The following is a 22205-nucleotide window of genomic DNA, read 5'->3' on the forward strand; positions in this document are numbered from 1 at the left end:
ACTAATCAGACTAACTGAAATAACCAAATTTAACTAAGTTTTTCAAAATTTAATTAATTCAACCAACAACTTGAGAAAATTTTGAAACCAAAGTAACATAAAGTCGGACCAAACTGAACACTTTTTGGTTAACTTGGGCAAAATTTCGACCAATCTGAACTAACCGATCAACTAACCAATAAAACTGAATCTGTAGACTATGTAAAACCAATCCGAGAATTAACTAAAGGCAAATCTTCAAAATAACACAATTTTAGCTTTAAAACAGCATAGAAAATGGAAAAAAATGATCAACAAAAACATTGATCAACCCTTATATTTTTACAGCATAGAAAATGAAAAAAAATTGATCAACAAAAACACTAATAAATTACTTTAAACTCTAATCTCATCTCTTAAATAGTAAACTTTAATAACTAAACACCAAATCTAAATATATAAAATATTTTGAAAATATAATTAAACATTATTTTATTTTGAGAGTTTTAGTCATTTAATTTTGAATAAAAGGTTTTTTTCCAACAAATTTTGAATAAAAGTTTAATTAATTTGTGTATTTATCGTTGATTAAACTTTTGGAAAGGACTTTTTTTTTCTATTTCATATTTGGGGGAAAACACTCACGGGGTGGTTCGCCCTGAATCCAATTTGTCTGTATGGGTAGTGCAAGTGCTAGTCTCCTCCAACCAATGGATACAGATTCTGCAATTCCTAGAGATAGAGACTTTGGCATCTCCCAATTCGGGTGATTTGATTGATCTGTTCATCGTATAATTTGATTTCTGATTTCTGATTGATTTTGAATTGATTGTTTATTTTGGTTTAAGGTGTGAACACTACAAGAGAAGGTGCAAAATAAGAGCGCCTTGCTGCAATCTAATCTTCCCATGCCGACACTGCCACAACGACGCCGCGGTTCCTTCCTCTTACCCTTCTTATTTGGTTTTTTTTTCTTCTTCTTCTTTTTGCTTAGAAGGTCTTTTTTTGTTTTGTATTTTTGGTTTCAGAACTCTTTACCTGATCCTAAAGAACGACATGATTTGGTCCGACAAAACGTCAAACAGGTTTTTTTTTTTTGCATTTGAAATATAAAAGCAGTAAATTTTATCTTGATTATATGTTTGCCTTTGCCATTAAAAAAAAAAACAAAACGTTGGTCCTGTTTGTTTTCAGGTTATCTGTTCAGTATGTGAAACAGAACAAGAGGTAAGGGGCCAATGGGGGTTGATTATTCTCTATTTCTAGTCTCAGGCTATCTTGTTCAATTATCACATTAAATACAAATATTTGTTAAGCAGGTAGCTCAAGTCTGTTCGAATTGTGGTGTATGTATGGGGGAATACTTTTGCAACATATGCAATTTCTTTGACGACGAGGTCTTCTTCCTTCCTTTTATATATGTTTCTCTTTCTCCTAATATCCCCGTATCTATAACTCTCCTCCTCCTCCTCCTCCTTGTTGTTTGCAGACCTCAAAAGAACAATTTCATTGTGACGACTGTGGAATTTGTAGGTGAGTGATGATTATAAACATTCCATCTTAGTTTCCTGTCTATTCACTTAAATCTTATTGTTGGTGTACTAATTAATTTCTCAGAGTTGGTGGGCGTGACAATTTCTATCACTGCCAAAGCTGTGGTATGCATTTCTTCTATATACCTTTCTTATCATCAACTTGCATTGTGTTTTTATTCTGTTCCACCGATAGATATATTGGGTGGTTTGTAAAGAATGCGTCTTGTCTGTGCTCTATCTTCAACATACGATTCTATTCCCACTTGTGCTGTAGGATCTTACTTTGCATCTTCTTATACTGTCGTTTGATCCAGATGGGGGGGGGGGGGGGGGGAGCTTTCCTGTAGCCAACTCTCTTTGACTGTCTAGTAGGCTTAGTTTTAATTGTTACAAAACTTTTTTTAAACTGTGAAAATCTTGTGTGTCTTATTTTTTACTTGTTTTAGTTAAATCTCTTAAGATCGAGTTATGAGTGAAATTTTGAATTGCAGGAGCTTGCTATTCAATGGGACTGCGCGATAATCACTCATGCATTGAGAACGCCACTAAGAATTCTTGTCCTGTCTGTTATGAGGTTGTCCATCCACAAATGGAACCTGATAGTTCCAGATGTTCTTAGTAGTGTACTTTACTTACACATCTGTTGTTAGCTATTCGATTGGATGAGAGATCTTATTTACATCTTCTTCTTCTTTTTTTTTAATGATTTGTTCAACCTGGGCAGTTTTTATTTGATTCCGTAAAAGCTGCACATGTCATGAGATGTGGCCATACTATGCATATGACTTGCTTCGGACAAATGATCAATGAACAACAGTAATAATAATAATAATAAACTTCTCCTTTGATCTCTAAGACATGGTTTCTTTATGCATTACCAGCACTAATCTCTTATCTCTCTATGTCTCAGGTACCGATGCCCAATTTGCTACAAGTCAATGATGGATATGTCTTCCTCGTGGCAATTATTAGATGCCGATGTAACCAGCCACAATTTTGTATTTGGTATATTGTAACCCTGTTAAATGAGGTAAAAGACTTACCAACTTTCTCTTTTGCAGATAAGGGCAGCACAGATGCCTAGTGAATATAACTATGAGGTAATAATATATCTCTATGAATCAAACCCCCCCCTCTTGTTTTTTTCTTTTAGCATGACTAAGAAACTGTTTTGCAGGTTGAAATTCTTTGCAATGACTGCAATAAGAGCAGCAAAGCTATGTTCCACATTCTGGGACACAAGTGCGCGCATTGTGGCTCTTACAACACTCGCAGGATCTCAGCTCCACAAGACGCCCTCGCTAGGTGAAACAGAGTGACCAGTTTCTGAACCTAGAGAATAGCAAACTCTTCTTGATTGGTTCAACCATAAAGCAGTAATACCGCTCTGTGTTTTGCTTGTTTACATAAAGTGATCCGGCAAGCGCCATTGGGTTTGCAATGCAGGGTTTAGTCGCCTTGTAATTGGTATCCCAGTTGCTTTCGCCAACTACGGTTTTCTTATAAAGTGTGTGAAACAGGAGGAACTATTTTAAAGTAATTGAACATGGCATTTTGCGCAAAAAGTCTGAACTATCTTCTTATAAATATAAGCCCAGCTTTTTTTTTCCTTTATGGGTCACAAAACAGAAAGACAACAGTTCTGAAAAGATTTTTGAAACCATTTGACAATCGACTGTTATTTGTTAAAAGTTATAATCCTATATCAGGTGCTACTAGGAGTTTTACAAACCATTCTCAGTATTAATCCTGCGATTAAAAAAAGTATGTTCTGTTCATTCATTTCAAACTATTCACAGTTCTCTGACCAGACAAATGATATTGGCAAAGACAGACAGATAGAAAAAAAGACATTTGAAAATGATTAAAAAGAATAAAGATTCAAACAAGTTGAACAACAATATTTTTTACATTCGTCTTTTAAATATCTCTTATCATCTTCTTGACGAAAATAATACGCCACCAGGATCTCTCACTAAGTAAACAAACATACAGACAACAATCTAAAAATACAAACGTCTTGCAGATCTATCTCGCTCTCCTCACTTATTCAGTGATCCTGAGCTTGGCTGGTTATTTGAAGCATCCCATAATTAAACTTGTGCAGGCCGAGCTCTCTCTCTCTCTCTCTCTCTCTCTCTCTAGTGTTACAAAACTGGAACAATTTATATGGGAGATGACGAGCAAGGATTTAATGAAAGAATGTACCTTGTTTAATTTAGTTGTTCTATAACCCGTTAGTAGTGATGATTTGCCTAGAAAACCTCGTGGTTGAGTGTTGTTGGTCCATGTTCCAGACGAAACCAGGCATGTCAAACCGAGGACCAGCCACTGTTCGGTATATGAACACTCTTTCAACAGGGCAGCTCTCGGGCCTCGAGTCAGGCGGACCCCGTTCATCGATCACTTCCACATTGAGCTTTGGCATCTTCTGTCCTAACAACTTGCAGGCTCCAAAACTCACGGAACAGGAAGACATCCAAAGAGATCGCATTGTCTCCAGCTTCGAAGCATTTGCCAAAAGCGCCTTGTCTCCAAAGGGGCAGTCCCTTATCTCTAGCTTCCTCAAGCTATCGCACCCTGATAAAACATGATGCATCCCCAAGTCACTGTCTCCTGCAAACGCTACCGAGAGCATTTCCATCTTCTTTGCATACGTGCCAATGTATTCGAAGACCTTGTCGGTCAACAGCCCCGACAGGGAGAGCCGCCGGAGATCTTTGCAGTGCTCTACTATTGCACCAAACCCCACATCAAGTGGCTCTAGAGTCAGATGGTCAGGGGCTTTCGGCTCAATGATGCACAAACGGAAGCGGGTCATGTTGGGACGGTTCCTAGCAATGGTTACGAGCGCAGCATTGGTCATTTGACGGCAGAAGTAGAGAACCGACTCCAGTTTTGGACAGCCAGCGGAGACGGAGACAAGCCCTTGTTCTGTCAATTCAACGTTTGGCTCCATCACAAAAGGCTCAGACGGAAACACTCGCAGCTCTCGAAGGTCCTTGCAGGTTAGAGCAAGCATTTCAAGACCAGCATCCTCGATGTAGTCCAGCACCTGTGTCAGTAAAGCCATATAATATACCAAATTAAAGAAAACGTTGAACCTTGATGCATATAGTTGAGAAATGTTACGGTATATTTATTCAGGTTATCATACAACAAGACTCACCCAGAGGCGCTGCAATTTAGGACATTGACTAAGAAGCTTGACAAGATCATAGCTCTGAACAGTTGCATAACTCAGGTTCAAAGTCGTAAGACCACTGCAAACAGAATAAACAGCAGGAAGGTAGGCAGGAAGAGCATCCCAAAACCCAGATAACCACTTCAAATTCTTGCAACCAGCGATGGCTGCAGATAAAGCAGAGAGCACATCAGGACGCACTTCAGCACTGTACACACCGGTGCCAAATTCCTCCAGCTGAGGCGCTCTTTGAAGCAAAGTCGCCAACTTCTCAAGAGGAACAGCTCGGTTAAGCTTGAGAGACTTGAGGTTGGGTGACCTGCATACCAGCCGTTCCAGAGCCGAGAAACTGACCTCAGAGACTAGACAAGAGATATTGAGTGAGACCAAAGAGGTGTATGTGTCAGGGAAATGGCTAAGCCAGTGTCCGCTAACATCGTCTACATCACTCTCACGCAAATCAAGCTCTTTCAGATTCCTGCATAAAAAAAAGAATCATACAATTAGAATCAAATAAACCTAATTAAACCAAGCATTTAACGGTTTAAGGATTAAACCGTTTAATAACCGCAAGTGGATTTAAATCAATTTAACGGTTTAAGCAAACCTGCAAGTGGAAGCGATAGCAGCGAGGCCATCGGTGGAGAAGCCGTCGCAGGAAGAGAGAACAAGAACCTTGAAATCCTTAAACGACTTCGCGATGAGCTCCAAGCACTCGTCGCTCACCACCATCCTCTTCAGCCTTATCTCCTCCAGCCACGTGTAAGACTCCGACATCGCCTCTATCCACGGGTACACGCACCCTCCCCACCCCTCCGGCACCAGGTTGAAGTCCGCGAAGTGCGGTTTCCCCTTGATCTCCACCGATCTCGCTCTCGGGAACCGAGTTACAACCGCCGCGGGGCTCACCGCGTAGCAGTTCCCTACGAAGACTCTCCTCCTGCACCACCGCTCGATCTCGTACCACGACTTGCACACGAGGGAGACCGAGTTGCGGTCCTTGTCGAGGTCTATGAAGGAGAAGACGTGCTCCAGGACTTCTTCTGGAAACGACGACAAGGCCACTCGCTTATACATTTTGCGTTGAATATCTTGACGAGGAGAGAATCGAGAGAGTTTGAAAAGGAGTTTATATATCGCAAGTACAGATCTGAGGCGCCATTAACGGAGATTACTAGATTGTGAGGTAAGATGAAAGAGGAGCAGAGAGAGAGAGAGAGAGAAGGATAGGGAAAGGTCAAGCCAACTCTGGTTCGGTTAAATGTTAACCCATGGTCTAACATCTCCATCCCATGTGAGGGCTTTTCGGTGATTGTGATTGTCTTCTACGATCTCGCCACGTGTTCTAATGACAGCCGTTGGATGGAATGAATCCCAGGAGATTATCCGGCAGCCGCAGATAACGGGACGATAAATCTTATCGCGGCTCGGTAATAATCGCGAGTAGATACTCTGCGGCAAGGTGTATGGGAAGAGGGAATCTAATGATATGGTTGGATACGCGATGCACGGCTGGATATGTGCTACCCGTCCTGGGACCACAACTGATTGTGAAAAAGGAAAAAAAAATACACTTTTAGTAATAATGATCTGACGGTAAAACGAAAGCCAGGGTTAATTATGATGACATCAGAACCGTTTAATCATGTTTTTAAGTGGAATCTGACCATCTCCAAGGTACTGTGTGTAATAGTATTACAATAGTTTGTTGATTAAAAGAAAAGTATTACAATAGTTTCATCTTTATTCATTTTACCCCCCTTCCGCTTGGATAACACCCATGAAGATGACATTTTAAATTCATACATCGAAATAGACCATCTCTAAGTTACCGTGTGTATTTCAAATATTAAATCTCCTAGCCTAGGTGATATGTAATTTAAAATCGACTACAGTTCTTTAAAAAAAAGTGATCTGTAGCACATTCTGGTGTGTGAGATAAGTGTTAACTAAGAATTTATTTTACATTTGAAATCATTGCAGCGAGAGTTATGTATGTGAGGGAAGTATCCAATAATGAAAAGTGTATTTGTATGACTTTATGAAAGTAGAAAAACAAAAGGTAAGAGAAAGTGAGAATGGTTACTGAACATTTGAATAAAGTACGAAGAAAGTGCAGCGTCGCATCTTAATCACGACCGTCAGATTTGGGACTCTCTTTTACATTGTACGGACACATAAACAATGGTAACTAACAAAAATGACATGATTCAATATTTACCATTTCTTTGAGAAATTTATTAATTACCTCAGGTAAATTATTTCAGGCTTTGTCGCACGTACGTTAATTGGGTCAATCGCTAGAAAGGGTAAATGAACAGGACAAGCCATATGACAAGAATACCCTCATGAGCGAAAGAAAGGGTGAAACTGTTAATTATAACAGAAACAGTGTAAAGTTATTAGCCTGGAATATTTCAGATCCAACAGTGTATTTACTCCTTGTTGAATCTCATATTTTGATGCGATCATGACCGTTAATCCACTTTAACATATTATATTATTTGTGCCATTTGTATGTACTTTTTATCACTATTTAGTAGTTTAGTGCCCATTCATTCCTTGGAAAATAGTATATTTTGCTCATTTGGATCAAAACGATTCGGTTTGTTATAAACATTTCGGCATATAAAAGCATGAAACCTGTCGTAAACAAAAGAAAGAGGTAACCGGAGTCAGATGGAGAAGTGGTGAGCTGAGTTGTCTTGCCCGTAATACGTGAGGATTATCATTTAATTAGTATCGTCAGAAAAAGGAAATTAGTGGTCACTGATTCTTTAATAACCAACTGATTATTTATTTGTAAGGATATGAGTAGAATAATAATCCCACGCATGGCTCCCCCGCGAATCTCTCTTATTTCTCCTCTGGTTTAGAACTGAAACTAGCTTGCACTTTGCTGTCCCCGTAATTATTTTAAAATGTTTATCTTTAGCAATATCAAATCTGACCTAAAAAAAAAATCTGACCGTGAACAAAAATCAAGTGTATGTCTACATGTACGCATGTGTATAAAGTACAACATACATTATAATGGTTTATGTAAGATAGATGATGAGATGAGTGATAATGCGATTAGTGAAGAGGTGGTGCACAAGTAAAGTGGCACGTGATGGAAAGGTAACATGGATTATGTTGATAACCTCACCATTAGTGGAAGCCATCCTTTTTCGCTTTTTTCATTTTTAATTGATTGTTCTCTTCTCTATATTGTTATTACGTGATTTGTCAAAATCTGACCAATTATATACCTAATATCTTTGCTTTCTAATTTATCAAACTCGTGTTTCTTCGAATCACGATCTTGATTTGTTTCTGCCTTTCATTTGTATTAACTTATTTTACAAATTGCAATATACGTCACGTAACAATACTTTTCTGTTCTTTTTTTTAAATGATAGTTGGATGGTTGCTTGGTCATTGGTTACGCATGAAAACCAAATCATTTCGAGGAGGAGATAATACTTTAGTCAACGCATTCTGGTTACTACCTTATACTTCCGACGTTTCAATAAAAGATCATTTCATTCGACTATTATATGTATATTAAGAATTAACCAATGTAATATCTTTATCTTCGTGTTTCGTTAGTCATGGAATCCAAGCACTCATCTTCTGTCTCCTGGCCTTTACTGCCCGAAGCACTATGAGGCTATGAACGGTAATCCTGTCGGGATTCTCGTTGATGTCGAGTTCCTAATTCCTATCGTTTTTTAGCTTCGGTTTGTTTTCTTTTTTAGTTTCTAGGACCCAGAATATGATAGTGGATTCTCTTGCAAATACTGTTATATATATATGACCATCTCCAATGTATTGCTCTATTTTACGTTTAAAATAGAGGAACTCTGTAATATAGGTAGGGTTTACTCCAATGTATTACTCAATAATAGTAATCTCTATTTATAGAGTAAAAAAAGATAGAAAATTGCTATTTTTTCCCTATTTATAGAGGTAAAAATAGTAATCTCTATTTTAGAGAAAGAAATAGACTAGAGATGAAGTGAATTTAACACTAAATATTATTATAGAAGCAAATATATAAAAAGGTTGGAGATGCTCTCAGCTCCTTTGTACTGGACTCCTCTTATCAATCAATTTGGTGTTAAGAAACAATGCAATATGTGGTTTAAAATAACTAACTCTTTTATATACTTAAAACTAACTCTTTTATATCGACAAAACTAGCTAACTCTTATATTTCCAACATTAGCATCTAAATCTGTTACACGACTGTGTTTGTAATTTTATAGTCGTACTACTTATATCACTAATATAGTAACTTATTGGTGGATATGGGTTCTTTGTAAAAATGTTGAGTCTTTGTTTATGAGTTTGAGTATGGAATAAAGACAATGTATGATCTAAGATCTAACTTCTTTGTTATATTACTATTAAGAAAACTAATTAGCTAATAAGTTTATAAAATTTGAATTTAACTTCATATTAAAGTCACTTGATGTTGGGTTACTTTCAAAATACTATTTCTTCCGCTTCATATTAAGTGTCGTTGTAAACTAAAATTTTCGTTACAAAATAAATATTATTTTACAATTTCAATGCAAAATTTATTAATTTTATTTTTAGTTACTTTCTATTGATTTAAATATGGTTATTTGTATAGACAATGAAGTTTTTATTTAGAAATATATATAATTTTTTTATTATGTGTGAACAAATCTAAAGTGACTCTTAAAATGAAACATATAGAATATTATCTTATGTATGTTTGAGCACGAGAACAAATATCTATCTATACTATTATTTATGAAGTAATTTTGCTTATTTGTCATGTTCTCCATGATTTTAGCTAATTTTGCTTATTTATCATATTTTTATTAAGTTTAAGCTAAATTATCATTGATGTATTATTTGTTTTGAGCTGAGTCACTAAATCATTAATTTAAAATAATAGCCTTGATGAATATTCTATATAAATAAAAACGAATTTTATTTTATTAATATTAAATTTATATGTTATACTAGCTTTTCTTATTTGTCATATTTTTATTAGGTTTTAGACTTTTAGATAGGTTATTAATTTATTATTAGTTTTTATATTTATGAAGTGATTTTGCTTATTTGTCATGTTCTCCATAATTTTAGCTAATTTTGCTTATTTGTCATATTTTTATTAAGTTTAAGTTAAATTATCATTGATGTATTATTTGTTTTGAACTGAGTAACTAAATCATTAATTTAAAATAATAGCCTTGATGGATATTCTATATAAACAAAAACTAATTTTATTTTATTAATATTAAATTTATATGCTATATTATTTTTTCTTATTTGTCATATTTTTATTAGGTTTTAGACTTTTAGATATGTTATTAATTTATTATTAGTTTCTAATGATATAAAGTTTATATGTTATATGCTATATTAAATAATTGATTACAAAATAATATTTTAGAATTATCAAAAAAAAAATTCTTCTATATATATTTTTTTGTGCCTATCTGAAAACAATATTTTTATTATAAAAGTTAAAAAAAAAATTAAGATACAAAACAATTTATTATTAAATATTAGTCAACCAAAAAATATAAATATATTTTCTAAGCTATCTCTAAGATATGAGTGTTTTAAAAAACTTAACACAATAATAAGTATATATTTTGATTAAAAGTATTTGATATATATAAATATTTTGATGTTTGATTTAACTATTTAAAAACATAAATAATAATTTATTATTCTGGTTTTAGATTAATAACACATAAACTAATAAGTATTTATAAGAAATTTATGCCCGCATATGCGGGCAAAACACCTAGTTCTTATTGTTGTTATGGGTTTTGCAAAGTTGGCGATAAGAAGAGATCATAGTTTATACATTTTTAGAGATATAATGATATTAATATTAGGAATGAAGATCATTATTCACAGAAAAAATGAATATTATTGAATAAAGCTGAAGTTTGGAAACAAATATATAATTAGAATTATCAGAATAGTAAACATTAGATTCTAAAACCGGATATTTTTTTGTTAAATTTAAATTAATTTATTATTATTTTCGATGTGATCTGAAAAATCTGGATATACGTAAATTATTGAAGCAATGTAAATATTAGAAGTCAATATCTATTAAAAAGTAGCAGATTACAAATACTAAAAAAAATTAGAACCAGATATTTGACTTTATATAAATAGATGTATATCTACAAATAAATATAGAGTTTTATATGTATAATGTTATATAATTATTTTTTTTAACATAACATTCTATTAATTTAATTTAAAAGTTTACTAATAGAAATATTAAATTAAGAAATAAATATAAAATATTTATAAAAACTATAACTTTTCAAAAATGTGTTTTATAAGAAAATTTGATTAATCTATAAATTTATGAGACATATAGTCTTATTAATTTTTACTTTTTATTTTATATTATATAAAAAAAATTGAAAAAAAATTGCATAGTTTTTTAGATTTACTTGTATTAAATAAACTGGATAAGATATCCATAAATATTCAAAAATATCAAAAAAATAATTGTAAATCCGATTTTTCCAAATAAAAAAAATAAACATATCACATATTCATAAAATATGAAGAAAATTATGAATACTGAAAATTATCGTATTATTGGATCCGTGTCCGCCCGTAGATAACACCCATCTTGTTACGATTTTTGTCAATTCTTTATCTGTTTGTCCAACTTTCAGCCTCTCTTTTTATCCTATGGACTATATATACATACGGCCATACGGGCGTGTTGAATACTCATTGGTTTGTTCCTTTTTGCAATTATAATAACTCTTTTAAAAGAAACTAATAAGCATACCTAATCATTAAATGATACGTGTAGAGAAAGAGATCCTCTCTTTACCAACTAGGGATATAGCCCCGCGCAAGCGCGGAGTCGTGAATCTCTAAAAGAATTTTCGATTTGTGTTCATGAATTCGACATCTAACAACATTTTTTTTAAGAATATGTCAAACATAAACCATATACCCACTCAGATTCAACATCGGATACGCTGACTAATTGACATCCTCATTAGCTATCCAGTAAATCCGCAACCTGTGTAAATGTAAGAAAATAAAAATATATCCCAATTTAGAAACCCCACACAATAGTAAAACCCTTTATTAAACATAGCGCAATAATATATATATACCCAGAAAAATAGTCAAGGCGAGATTTTTTAACAGAAATAAAAAATAAATCTCCATGAGCTCCTCTCAGATCTATGTGAACTCTCTCGCTCCGTCCAAAAAGTTGTGTTTCTTTTTCATTGGTTTTTCCTGTAGTTATCAGCTGTGTAAACAATTTTGTTCGCCTCCTCTTTGAAACTACCAGTGTGTTCTAATTCAAATTTGAAGTATGAGAAATTAGTGAATCCCTCCATGGCGTACAAGTCTCAGCGGACAACTTTAGAAAGTAGAACAAAGAACATAAAAAAGTTATACTAATCAAGTTTTCATTAGGACTATGAAATTATATCAATTTAAGGAGTTTCAATGATATGTGACACTGAATAGAGCGGTTTAGAGTGTAATGGTTTATCAGTGGATGTGAGAGTTGAGCGACAAAGTGGGAGAACCCTATGCCATATTCAAAGACAATGCAAAAGAATAGACGATTAGGAAGCTTTTTGGGTATGTCTGACGCATCAGCCTCACCTTTTAAAGGTTATGTAGAAACTGAGTGCCATAGGCCGCAAGTTAATTTAAAATGACCCAACAATCATTAATTCATTACATAATCACGTTCGAAAACTCACTGCCGAGTGCCGTAAAATCACTGGAAAAACGTAATTCGGACACCAACGATGACGATTTAAAATGACTCAGTCCAAAAACCGAAATTCTTAAAAACTTAATTTTCACTCATTTCATCCTATAATCGAGTAATATATTAAAAAATTCATGAAGTTTTCATGAAAATGACAAAAACGAAGAAACTGATGTATAACTCTTGACAAATTATGAGATGTCGGAGTCAATATTGCAGAAAGTCTAAAAGTCTAAAGAAGAAGATGACTTGTAAAAATCATAATTGCCTTTCATTAAATCTAATGATAAAAAAATGCAAAACGCACATGTTCTCTATTCGAACCCAGGTTGTGAGCTTCTTTAATGATAGATAAACCACTGCACTAAGTGATATTTAGTGATATTCATATGAATACATACTATTTTAAAACAAAAATATAAAGATGGGTCCCACAAACATTTATTAAAATCTGATGTGGACACCTTAAGAAGAGAAGAAAGTGTCTCATTATATATATGATTAGAGTTTTGAGATAATTGTTTTCACTATACCGACTGTCTTTATCTATTTCATCCTAAGAGTATCCTAACATATCCAGAGTATTTTAATATTTTTATTTTAAAATTAAAACTCTAATAGAAATGGGATTTGATCATATATATGTTTCAACAATAGCAACTACAGACTGTTCTTCCCCATGTGCAGAAATATAAAATTTTAAATATAATACTTTTATTTCAAAATAAAATTTCAGTGTATATTTGGACATTTTTATTTTTCAATTTTAATTTTCTCAATTTTTTAGAAAAATCATCAACATAAATCAGCATAAAAAAATCATCAGCATAAAAAAAATCATCAGCATAACTCTGCAAACCAATTTGGCAATGAATGTGAACGATAAATGATGGTTATTTCGTGACATTGCATGCAATGCTATCCACTTTTGAATTTTGCGTTTGAAATATATAAATGATTTCTGATTTGTGAATACTCAGTTTTAGTGCCTTAGTATCCTAACTTACACAGACTCATCATTTTTTTTAGTTGCGAAACCATCTTCACCAATTGAGAATCATTTGTTGCAAATGTAACAATAAATTCATACATTCCGAGTGTATGGGTGAAAGACTTCCCTAGTATTCTTTGCCCTCATTAACCCTTCAAATCCTTCTTGTGTACTACATCAATCTTGTCGCGAATAAGTTTCCTCAGATTTCCATGCCCATCCACAAAGCACCATCTGTCAGGTATAGAAGGTAAAATTGTAACCTCTACCGGCCCATGTGTGCATCCCATTGTATAAGTGAAACATGTGCCTCATCCCAAGATAATGATTTTGTTTCTACCATTTTAAAGTACTTTTGGGATCAACATTGATGTTGCTAAAAACTTTGATGTTTCGTCTTTTTTAAGTGTACCACAAAATCCATGCAGATTGATGATCGTCCATCTATGGAAAACTTCCCAATAGCGAATATAAATAAAGTAGAGAAAATACTCATATTCGATGGAATTTGTGAAAGTGTCCAGACCTGAACCGTCGACGGATATTCAAAGAACACATGATTTATTCCCTCCGTTCCTAAAAGATAGTCTTTCTATTATTTTCACACATATTAAGAAAACGCATTAAATCACTATGATAAACTTATTGTTTTCCGTGATTTTCAATTTTTAACAACTTTTGGTCAATAATAATCTAATAAAACTAATTAATTTTTCTAAAGTTTACAATTATTTTATAGAAAACATAAAACAATCATTTTTTAGAAACAATTTTTTTTTCCAGAACAACTATCTTTTAGGAACGAGGAAGTATATAACAATACATTAATTACCACAAAAATGCTTGATTTTCGGTCGGCAGCGAATTTTCCAACAAATAAAATTTTAATTAATATTGTAGTGTACTTAATGCTTTTTGATTTGTCTCCTATGAGATAGTTTTAAATATGTTTATATTTTAATATATAAATTCCAACAAACTTTGAATTTTTGTTTGCCACCGACACAAAACCAAAAAGAGCTATAAACAAAGACTGAATTACACATATCCAATTCCAAATTATAAAGAAAAAAACTGATCAATAATATATTTCGTGAAACAAATGTACCTTCTTCTTTTTGCTGTTGAATGGCTTACTACAGCCCTATCTTCTTCAACTTTGACATAAATACATTAATTAAATAAATTAGTGAGACCGACAAAAAAAACTCGAAAAACTTGATAAAAATCAAATATTCTCGCACTTATGTACATCGTATCAAACCATATACTTCATGTAAACTATAGTACAAATTGATACAACCCGCGTGCATATATAATAGTTATAGATCATGAAATGATGGTAAAGGTTATTCAACAAATACATCCCCGTATTCCGAATTCGAGTCGTTCATGTAAATTATCATGAGTAGCAAAAGTTAACTTAAAAACACACATACACATACACAAAAATCTTGAATATATTATTGGTGGTGATTTATGAGCAAGAGTACGTCTAATGATCGAGACTCTCCTCTCGCATCACCTGCTATTAGATATTGATGGGTTACAGACTTATACAGCCTGCACCGTCACCACCTCTTTTTTGGACAATATTGGTTTGATATTTATCATAAGATTAGATGTAGACAACATTTATCATATATCTACGACCTGACCTTAGGAGCACCTCCAGTAAGAATATTTTAGTAAAGGGTTCTTAACTAAAATAAAAGTGTATGTATAGATAAATATTTTTTTTTTGATAATCGAGGGGTTCCCCGCTTCACGGGTCATTCTCCTGGGTCCGGTCAGGCAGCGGTATACTTCACCCGAAAGGGCTGTACCTGAGCTAGAGTCCAGTATCGCTTTGGTGTCCAGAAGAGGCAGGTTAATTTTCGCATGGGGAAAGAATCGAACCCAGATGGTGATTGCCATCATAGGTCCGTCCTGCCACTTGGATAAATATTAATACCTAAATATGAGAATCTTAAAATACTAGAAAACCCAACCTAAAATTTCTAATTTTAGAAGTAATTAGAATTTTGGGTGGATTGTGTTTTTCATAGTTTTAAGAACCTAACATAATATTTATATTGTTACAAAAATAATTTTTTTTAAGAACTGTTACAAAAAAACACACAATAATGTTACAAAAACAATATTTATATTGTTAACCTAACATGATAGAGAATGCCTACCAAGAGGAGGAGGCCTTTTGGAAGGCGAAAAGTAAGAACACGTGGCTGCAAGTAGGAGACAAAAACACAAGAGTGTTCCATGGTTGGGTAGAAACAAGGAGGATGAAGAATAGAGTACAATCGCTATTGAACGAGAATGGAGTGGAACATTATGAGGAAGAGCAGAAAGGCGAGATAGCGGTGCAGTACTTTCAGAACCTCTTTAGCTCCTCTGGTTCTCAAAATGCAGATAGATTGCTGGAAGGAATGCTCCCCCGGGTGACGGACAGGATGAATAGTGGCTTGATCAAACCAGTTACAGAGGCAGAGATTAAACGTGCTGTTAAAGCAATCAAGAGTGATAGTGCTCCAGGGATCGATGGAATGACTGGACAATTTTTTCAGAAGTATTGGTCGGTAACTGGTGCACAAGTAACGAAAGAGGTGAAGGGTTTCTTCGAGACGGGAGTGGTTGATATCTTGCATATTTGCATTGTTTTAGCTATTCATTCATAAGCATTTGCATCATATAGATTAGGATTTAGGCATGTTTAGGTTGCATTTGGCATACATATGTCTCTATCAGGTATTGGAACACCACATGGAGTTCTTGGAGACATTTGGAAGCAATGTGATCAAAAAGGAGGTGAAAGATGAGCATGGATGGAGGCCTTAGAGAAATCTTCTTTTGCTAAGATTTTGTGGAGACACAGGAAATTGAGTTAGCTTTCTAATGGAAATGGTTTCAAGTCATTTGGAGATGTAATGGAGAAGTTACGATCAATTTACTATAGGCATATCCATCCTGGTCGAGAACCGCAGAGTGACCTTCCGGAGCGACCCCCTAAGGTAGCTCCCAACCAGAGCGACCAACCAGAGCGACCCACCTAAGTAGCTCGCGTTTTCATCGCCCGGAGACACAAAAAAGGAGGCTGGAGCGACCTCTCAGAGCGACCCCCCAAGGTCGCTCCAGCCCCTTTTGCTACACGATTTTATGATTTTTCAAGGACCTTTTTGCAATTTCTTATGCACGTTTTTACTCTGAAAAACCTAATGTTTAAGGATGTTGTAGCCACCTTTTGGCAGATAATCTTTGATCTATTGAAGAACACAAACTCTCTCAAGAAAAAGATTTCTTTTTGGCTTGATTTGTGATTGTTCTTGTGATTTCTCTTCTATTTCTCTATATGATTCATCTGAAATCCATCATGGGTTTAAGAGGAATCATGGAGATTAGTGAGTAATCACCTTTTGGATTCATGGGTTAGGGTGATTAAGGGTGATTAGGCTAGTTCTAGGATGTTTTAGGTATAGATCATACTTGTTCCTTGCATAGTAGAGTGATCTTAATGCATCATTTGAGTAGGCCACTCAAAGGGTGATCTCTAGGCATTTCTCACCCGACAGGTGTTTGATGAAATGCCTGAGTCAACTCTCCTAGGCTTTTAGTGTACTTTGCCAAAGAGATTTGTTGTTAAAGATGCTAAGATAGCTAATAGACTTGTTAGTAATGATTGCTTGCATGTTATTCAACCAAAGACATTTGATGTTTGAGACATGTTAGCAAATGAGCATTCATCTAGACATAGAGCTTGCTTAGAATTGTGTCTAGGCTTAAGGTTGATAGTTTGATTCATCATTTACATTCCTTAGTTCGAAACTTGATCACCCAAAGTCTGAAATCCCTATACCCATGAGTTCTCCTTTCCAATAGCTTAAAAGTATCATTTCTGTTACTTGCATTCTAGTTTTAATTTAAAAACCATCCAATTCACTGATTGCACTTAGATTAGGCAAATACTTGCATTCTCACTGCTTTGAGTCCCTCAGATTTGGTTCGACAACTTACTACCACTATACTATCATTTGACTTAGGAGCCTCAAAACTCCTAACATCAGTGGTTCCTACTGATTGGAATCATACACAACTCTGTTTGCTGCCGAAGGTAACCAACGCAAAGAAGATGCAAGATTTAAGGCCCATCAGTTTGTGCTCAGTTGTTTACAAGATCATATCGAAAGTATTGAGCAATAGACTGAAGCTAATTCTGCCTAAGATTGTGTCACCTACACAAGGAGCCTTTGTAGCAGGTAGACTTATCTCCGACAATCTTCTTATTGCTCATGAGATGATTCACGGCCTCAAGACGAATCCAAACTGCAAGGAAGACTTTATAGCCATAAAGACAGATATGTCTAAAGCTTATGACAGAGTTGAGTGGGATTTTCTTGAGACTCTGTTTTTGAAGACGGGCTTTGACAGAAAGTGGATCGACTGGGTGATGAACTGCATTAGATCGGTGACGTACACAGTGTTGATGAATGGAGAGTCATTTGGGCATATAACACCGGAGAGAGGTATTAGACAAGGAGATCCCCTATCTCCTTTTCTATTTATTCTCTGTGCTGAAGCCTTAGTCCATGTGATGAACCGCGCAGAGCAGAACGACCTCCTTACTGGCATGAAACTGACGAGGAACTGCCCTTCTATCCAGCACCTCTTATTTGCTGATGATAGTCTGTTCCTATGCAGAGCTAGTCTACGAGAATGCACTGAGTTTCTGAAATGCTTGAAATTGTATGAAGACTCGTCGGGGCAGATTATAAACTTCCAGAAATCAGCCATCACCTTTGGAGCGGCTATCGATCCCACGATGAAGAGACTTCTTGCAGAGATATTGCATATTGATAATGAGGGAGGTGATGGAAAGTATTTGGGTTTGCCTGAGTGCTTTAGTGGTTCGAAACAGCAGTTAGTTGCGTTCATTGGTGAGAAACTTAACAAGAGATTACGAGGATGGTTTGCCAAAAAGCTTTCCCTTGGTGGAAAGGAGGTACTACTCAAATCTATTGCTATGGCTCTTCCAGTTTATGCGATGTCTTGCTTCAGATTGACCAAGCATCATTGTCAGAAAATAATGAGTGCGATGGCTAGCTTTTGGTGGGATGAAGATGGAGAAAAGAAAAAGATTCACTGGATTGCTTGGAAGAAAGTTTGTGTACCAAAGGATCAAGGGGGCTTAGGTTTCAGAGATATTGAAGACTTTAATCAAGCCTTACTTGCAAAGCAAGCATGGAAACTGTATAATGAACCTGAAAGCTTGCTGGCGAAGGTATATAAGGGTAGATACTACGCTTCGTCGAACATCTTAGAGTGTGGTAAAGGTTATAGACCATCATACGCCTGGCGCAGTATCTTGTTTGGCAGAGAGCTACTGTTAAAGGGTTTAATCAGGTCCATTGGGGATGGTAAGGAGACGCTGGTATGGGGTGATAAGTGGATTCTCGATGAGGTGCCACGAAGACCAGTGAACAAGCAACTCTTATATGATGTCAAGCTTAGAGTTGATGAGCTGATAGGAAATGATGGTAAATGGCGGATTGAAACCTTAACAGAGCTATTCCCACCAAATGATGCAGAGCGCATTAAGCAGATGGCGATTGGGGGAGTTCAGGATAGGTACGTATGGGCGTATACTAAGTCAGAGGGCTATACAGTCAAGAGTGGGAGTTGGTTGGCGACGAAATCTCAGATAGGCAATCGTGGACGAGAAGATGAACCTGCAGTGCTAGCGTTTAAGAAAAAGATTTGGAAACTGCCCACTCTTCCAAAGATCCGTATGTTCTTATGGCGTGCAGTATCAGGAGCACTGGCAGTGGCAGAACGACTTACAGCACACGGGATGCCAGTTGATACTATCTGCAAATTATGTCAACAAGGCGAGGAGACGATTGCACATGTGCTCTTCCATTGTACTAAAGCACGTGATTTGTGGCGGGAGTTTCACATTGCACCTGAACAGCAGTTTCCTGATCTTTCATTAGTGGAATTATTGGAAAGCTGTTTGAAACTAATGCAAGAAGGAGCTTTGAGCAAAGAACGCCGACAAGCGCTCCCTTGGATGCTATGGGCAATATGGAAGAACATGAATAGCTTATTATACGCAGAGACACAAGAATCAATAGCGGTGTTGATGCGTCGGGCTTTAGAGGAGGCGTCTCTATGGTACGAGGTGAACAAAGGAGTGAGTGGAGAAGAGCAAACAGCATTACACATGGGAGTACTGCAAAGCTGGACACCTCCTGCACAAGGTATGATCAAATGCAATTTCCATGCGAATTGGAGGAGTGATAGGTACCATGTAGGAGGAGCTTGGATTACTAGGAACTATAATGGTGAGGTTGGAATGCATGCTAGAGATGCCTTGACTCCCAATTCAGACAAGTTATCTGCTGATATGTATTGCTTGTTATGGGTATTGAAGAGTTTGCGTGATCTGAGAATAGAGGAAGTGCATATAGGAACAGATTCACAGGAACTGTATGATGCTATTCAGAAACCTTATCGTTGGCCGCGGTATAGAGGACTACTTCAGCAAATCACTACGATATGCTCAGAGTTTGTAGGGATTGAATTTGAAGTGGAATCTGTTCAGTCAAATAAGGTGGCACGAGAGATCTCTAGAAGTGTACTACGGGATGGATGTTTTCAATCATATTTGGCGATGGGAGGACCGTCATGGCTTCATAATATCATTAAGACTGAAGGTGCTATGGTGATCTCTTAAACCCTTCCCTTAGGGTGAGTCATCATATGCCTTTGCTGTCTTTGATGCTTTCGATTTGGTTTTTGTATTAACAGTTAAAACTGGTCAGACTTTGTTTCCTTGAGCTTAGCCTCTTGCTATTTGAGTTAAAAAAAAAAACATGATAATTGTTACAAAAGAAAGGAAAACCTAACATAACGTTTATATCGTATAAATTTTTAAGAACTCTTTATTATATATCCATCAAACTACTTGCGATCATTTATTCATTGTCGACTTCATTTCCTTTTTGTTATAAAATACTAGTAGAGTACCATTTATTCATTGCAATAATAACATTGTTTTTAAATGGCGTTACTGTCCTCCAATGATTGAATGATACCATTACTCTCGTATACGTTGATTATGTATCTTTCATATCTGATACGTGCCACGTAAATATATAACAATGATTATTTTCTGAACTTAATATAACAATGATTCTGCTCAGCTTTTTCGATTTCATAATTAAATTACATAATTTTAGATTTTACTTTTTATTTTTGTTTGACAAATGGATGTCACAAAAAAAAGCCATTACATACAAGAGGAAGAAAAACAGCTTACTGTAAAACAGCTTATGAATCACTAATCACGCTCTAGTTACACACACTGCTCGATGATATAGAATGACTATGCAGACACAATATTTACATTGCATCCTTAAGAAAACGGTGACTACTGAGCATAGAGAATTTGCCAATAGCCATTATTGTAAAAGTTTATGGGACCATTTATTTATGTTTATATCTTTTTCCAGCTACTGAACTATCGATTTTGTTTGTCAAATATGTGACCTTTAGGCATTTAATTTTGAAATATTTGATAGTATATAAATAAGTAAACTAATTATATAGATTGGATTTTGTAATAAATGGCATGGTCGAGGAATGTGGTCCTCAAAACGACACACCACATAATTTTCTCAGCCTTTCCTTTCTGGACCATTTAATTTCATGTAAGTTGGACCACTCGTCTCGTATCATCCCCATCTTTTGTAAGTATCACTTCACTTATTACCTATGGATTCACAGCATCTTGTTATATGATAACTCTGATAGCTTTCTGATATCAAATAACTTCTTATGGATTTAGAAACACGGGCCTCGTGAAGGGCCATTAGATTGTAAGCTAGATGTATAAGGCCCTGCGTGGCCCAATCTAAATTATATTGTTGTGGCTTGAAAGCAAATGCTTCATTTGCCTTATAAAAGGGACTGCTCCGAGTGGCCGAATCTAGATCGAAAACAACGTTTGTTGTTTGTGTCGACGCGACCCTGATCATAACCCATAATATAGCCACATGACTCATGTATAGGCTCACAATGTCACACTCGTAAGTTGTAATTATGCATGCACGTAAACAGAGGCGGCCCTTGAGGTGTAAGCGGGAGAAGCGGGTGCTTCCAGCCGCCAATAAATTATTAAGTTTAGCGGCCACATTTTGTCAAGATTGATTTGGTAGCCTAGTGGTAATGGTGAAGTTTGAGCTGTTGGAGGTTGAAGGTTCGATCATATGTAGTGTTATTTTTGTAAATTATACTTTTTCTTTTAAATAACTGAATTTCACTCCGCGCATTTTTTCTTGGCTCTGCTTCCAGCCCGGTAATTACACGGACCGGCTCTGCACGTAAAAGTTTGATTGTACTACTAAACAATGAATAGATTTCTGTTTTAATTAATATCCCCTATATATTAATCCTGGAACATTGCAACATTGTTTGGTAGTCACGTGTCATCATGAGAATTATTCGGAGGGTTGTTAGAGAAATAAGTTGGTCTATCTACACATATATTATAGTTTTTATTAAATAACTATTAAATCAATTATTAATATACAAAAGAATATTCTCTATTGTTTCCTTAAATAAAAGCTACGGAACTTCCTAATATGATTGATATATATTCACCATTAATGATTATGAATAATAAAGATTTGATAATAATTTTTTATCCTCTATACTTTTCGTTTAATTTTATTTGTTAAAATAAATTAAACAATCACATTAAGCATATAATAAAAA

At 35.3% G+C, this 22205-nt stretch overlaps 3 protein-coding genes across 3 annotated transcripts; 2 read left to right on the forward strand and 1 right to left on the reverse strand.

Annotated features, from left to right (window-relative positions):
* The first annotated feature begins 588 nt into the window (after positions 1 to 588).
* Positions 589 to 3123, forward strand: LOC108858691 (E3 ubiquitin-protein ligase MIEL1). Its single transcript, XM_057011280.1, has 12 exons — positions 589 to 745; positions 828 to 915; positions 1008 to 1064; positions 1174 to 1206; positions 1299 to 1376; positions 1469 to 1512; positions 1597 to 1637; positions 2006 to 2088; positions 2239 to 2330; positions 2425 to 2494; positions 2576 to 2614; positions 2692 to 3123. The coding sequence occupies exons 1-12, from the start codon at positions 657 to 659 to the stop codon at positions 2821 to 2823; spliced, it is 846 nt and encodes a 281-aa protein (XP_056867260.1). The 5' UTR covers positions 589 to 656; the 3' UTR covers positions 2824 to 3123.
* Positions 3124 to 3375: 252 nt separating this feature from the next.
* Positions 3376 to 5919, reverse strand: LOC108863109 (protein TRANSPORT INHIBITOR RESPONSE 1). Its single transcript, XM_018637423.2, has 3 exons — positions 5306 to 5919; positions 4684 to 5176; positions 3376 to 4569 (listed from the first exon to the last, which is right to left on the reverse strand). Exons 1-3 carry the CDS (start codon positions 5773 to 5775, stop codon positions 3742 to 3744), a joined length of 1791 nt encoding a protein of 596 aa, XP_018492925.2. The 5' UTR covers positions 5776 to 5919; the 3' UTR covers positions 3376 to 3741.
* Positions 5920 to 15598: 9679 nt separating this feature from the next.
* On the forward strand, positions 15599 to 20163 carry LOC108858692 (uncharacterized). The gene is made up of 2 exons (XM_018632577.1): positions 15599 to 16066; positions 17542 to 20163. The coding sequence occupies exons 1-2, from the start codon at positions 15599 to 15601 to the stop codon at positions 20161 to 20163; spliced, it is 3090 nt and encodes a 1029-aa protein (XP_018488079.1).
* The last annotated feature ends 2042 nt before the right edge of the window (positions 20164 to 22205 follow it).

Source organism: Raphanus sativus, chromosome 5 (genome assembly GCF_000801105.2).
Source record: "Raphanus sativus cultivar WK10039 chromosome 5, ASM80110v3, whole genome shotgun sequence".
Lineage (NCBI taxonomy): Eukaryota > Viridiplantae > Streptophyta > Magnoliopsida > Brassicales > Brassicaceae > Raphanus > Raphanus sativus.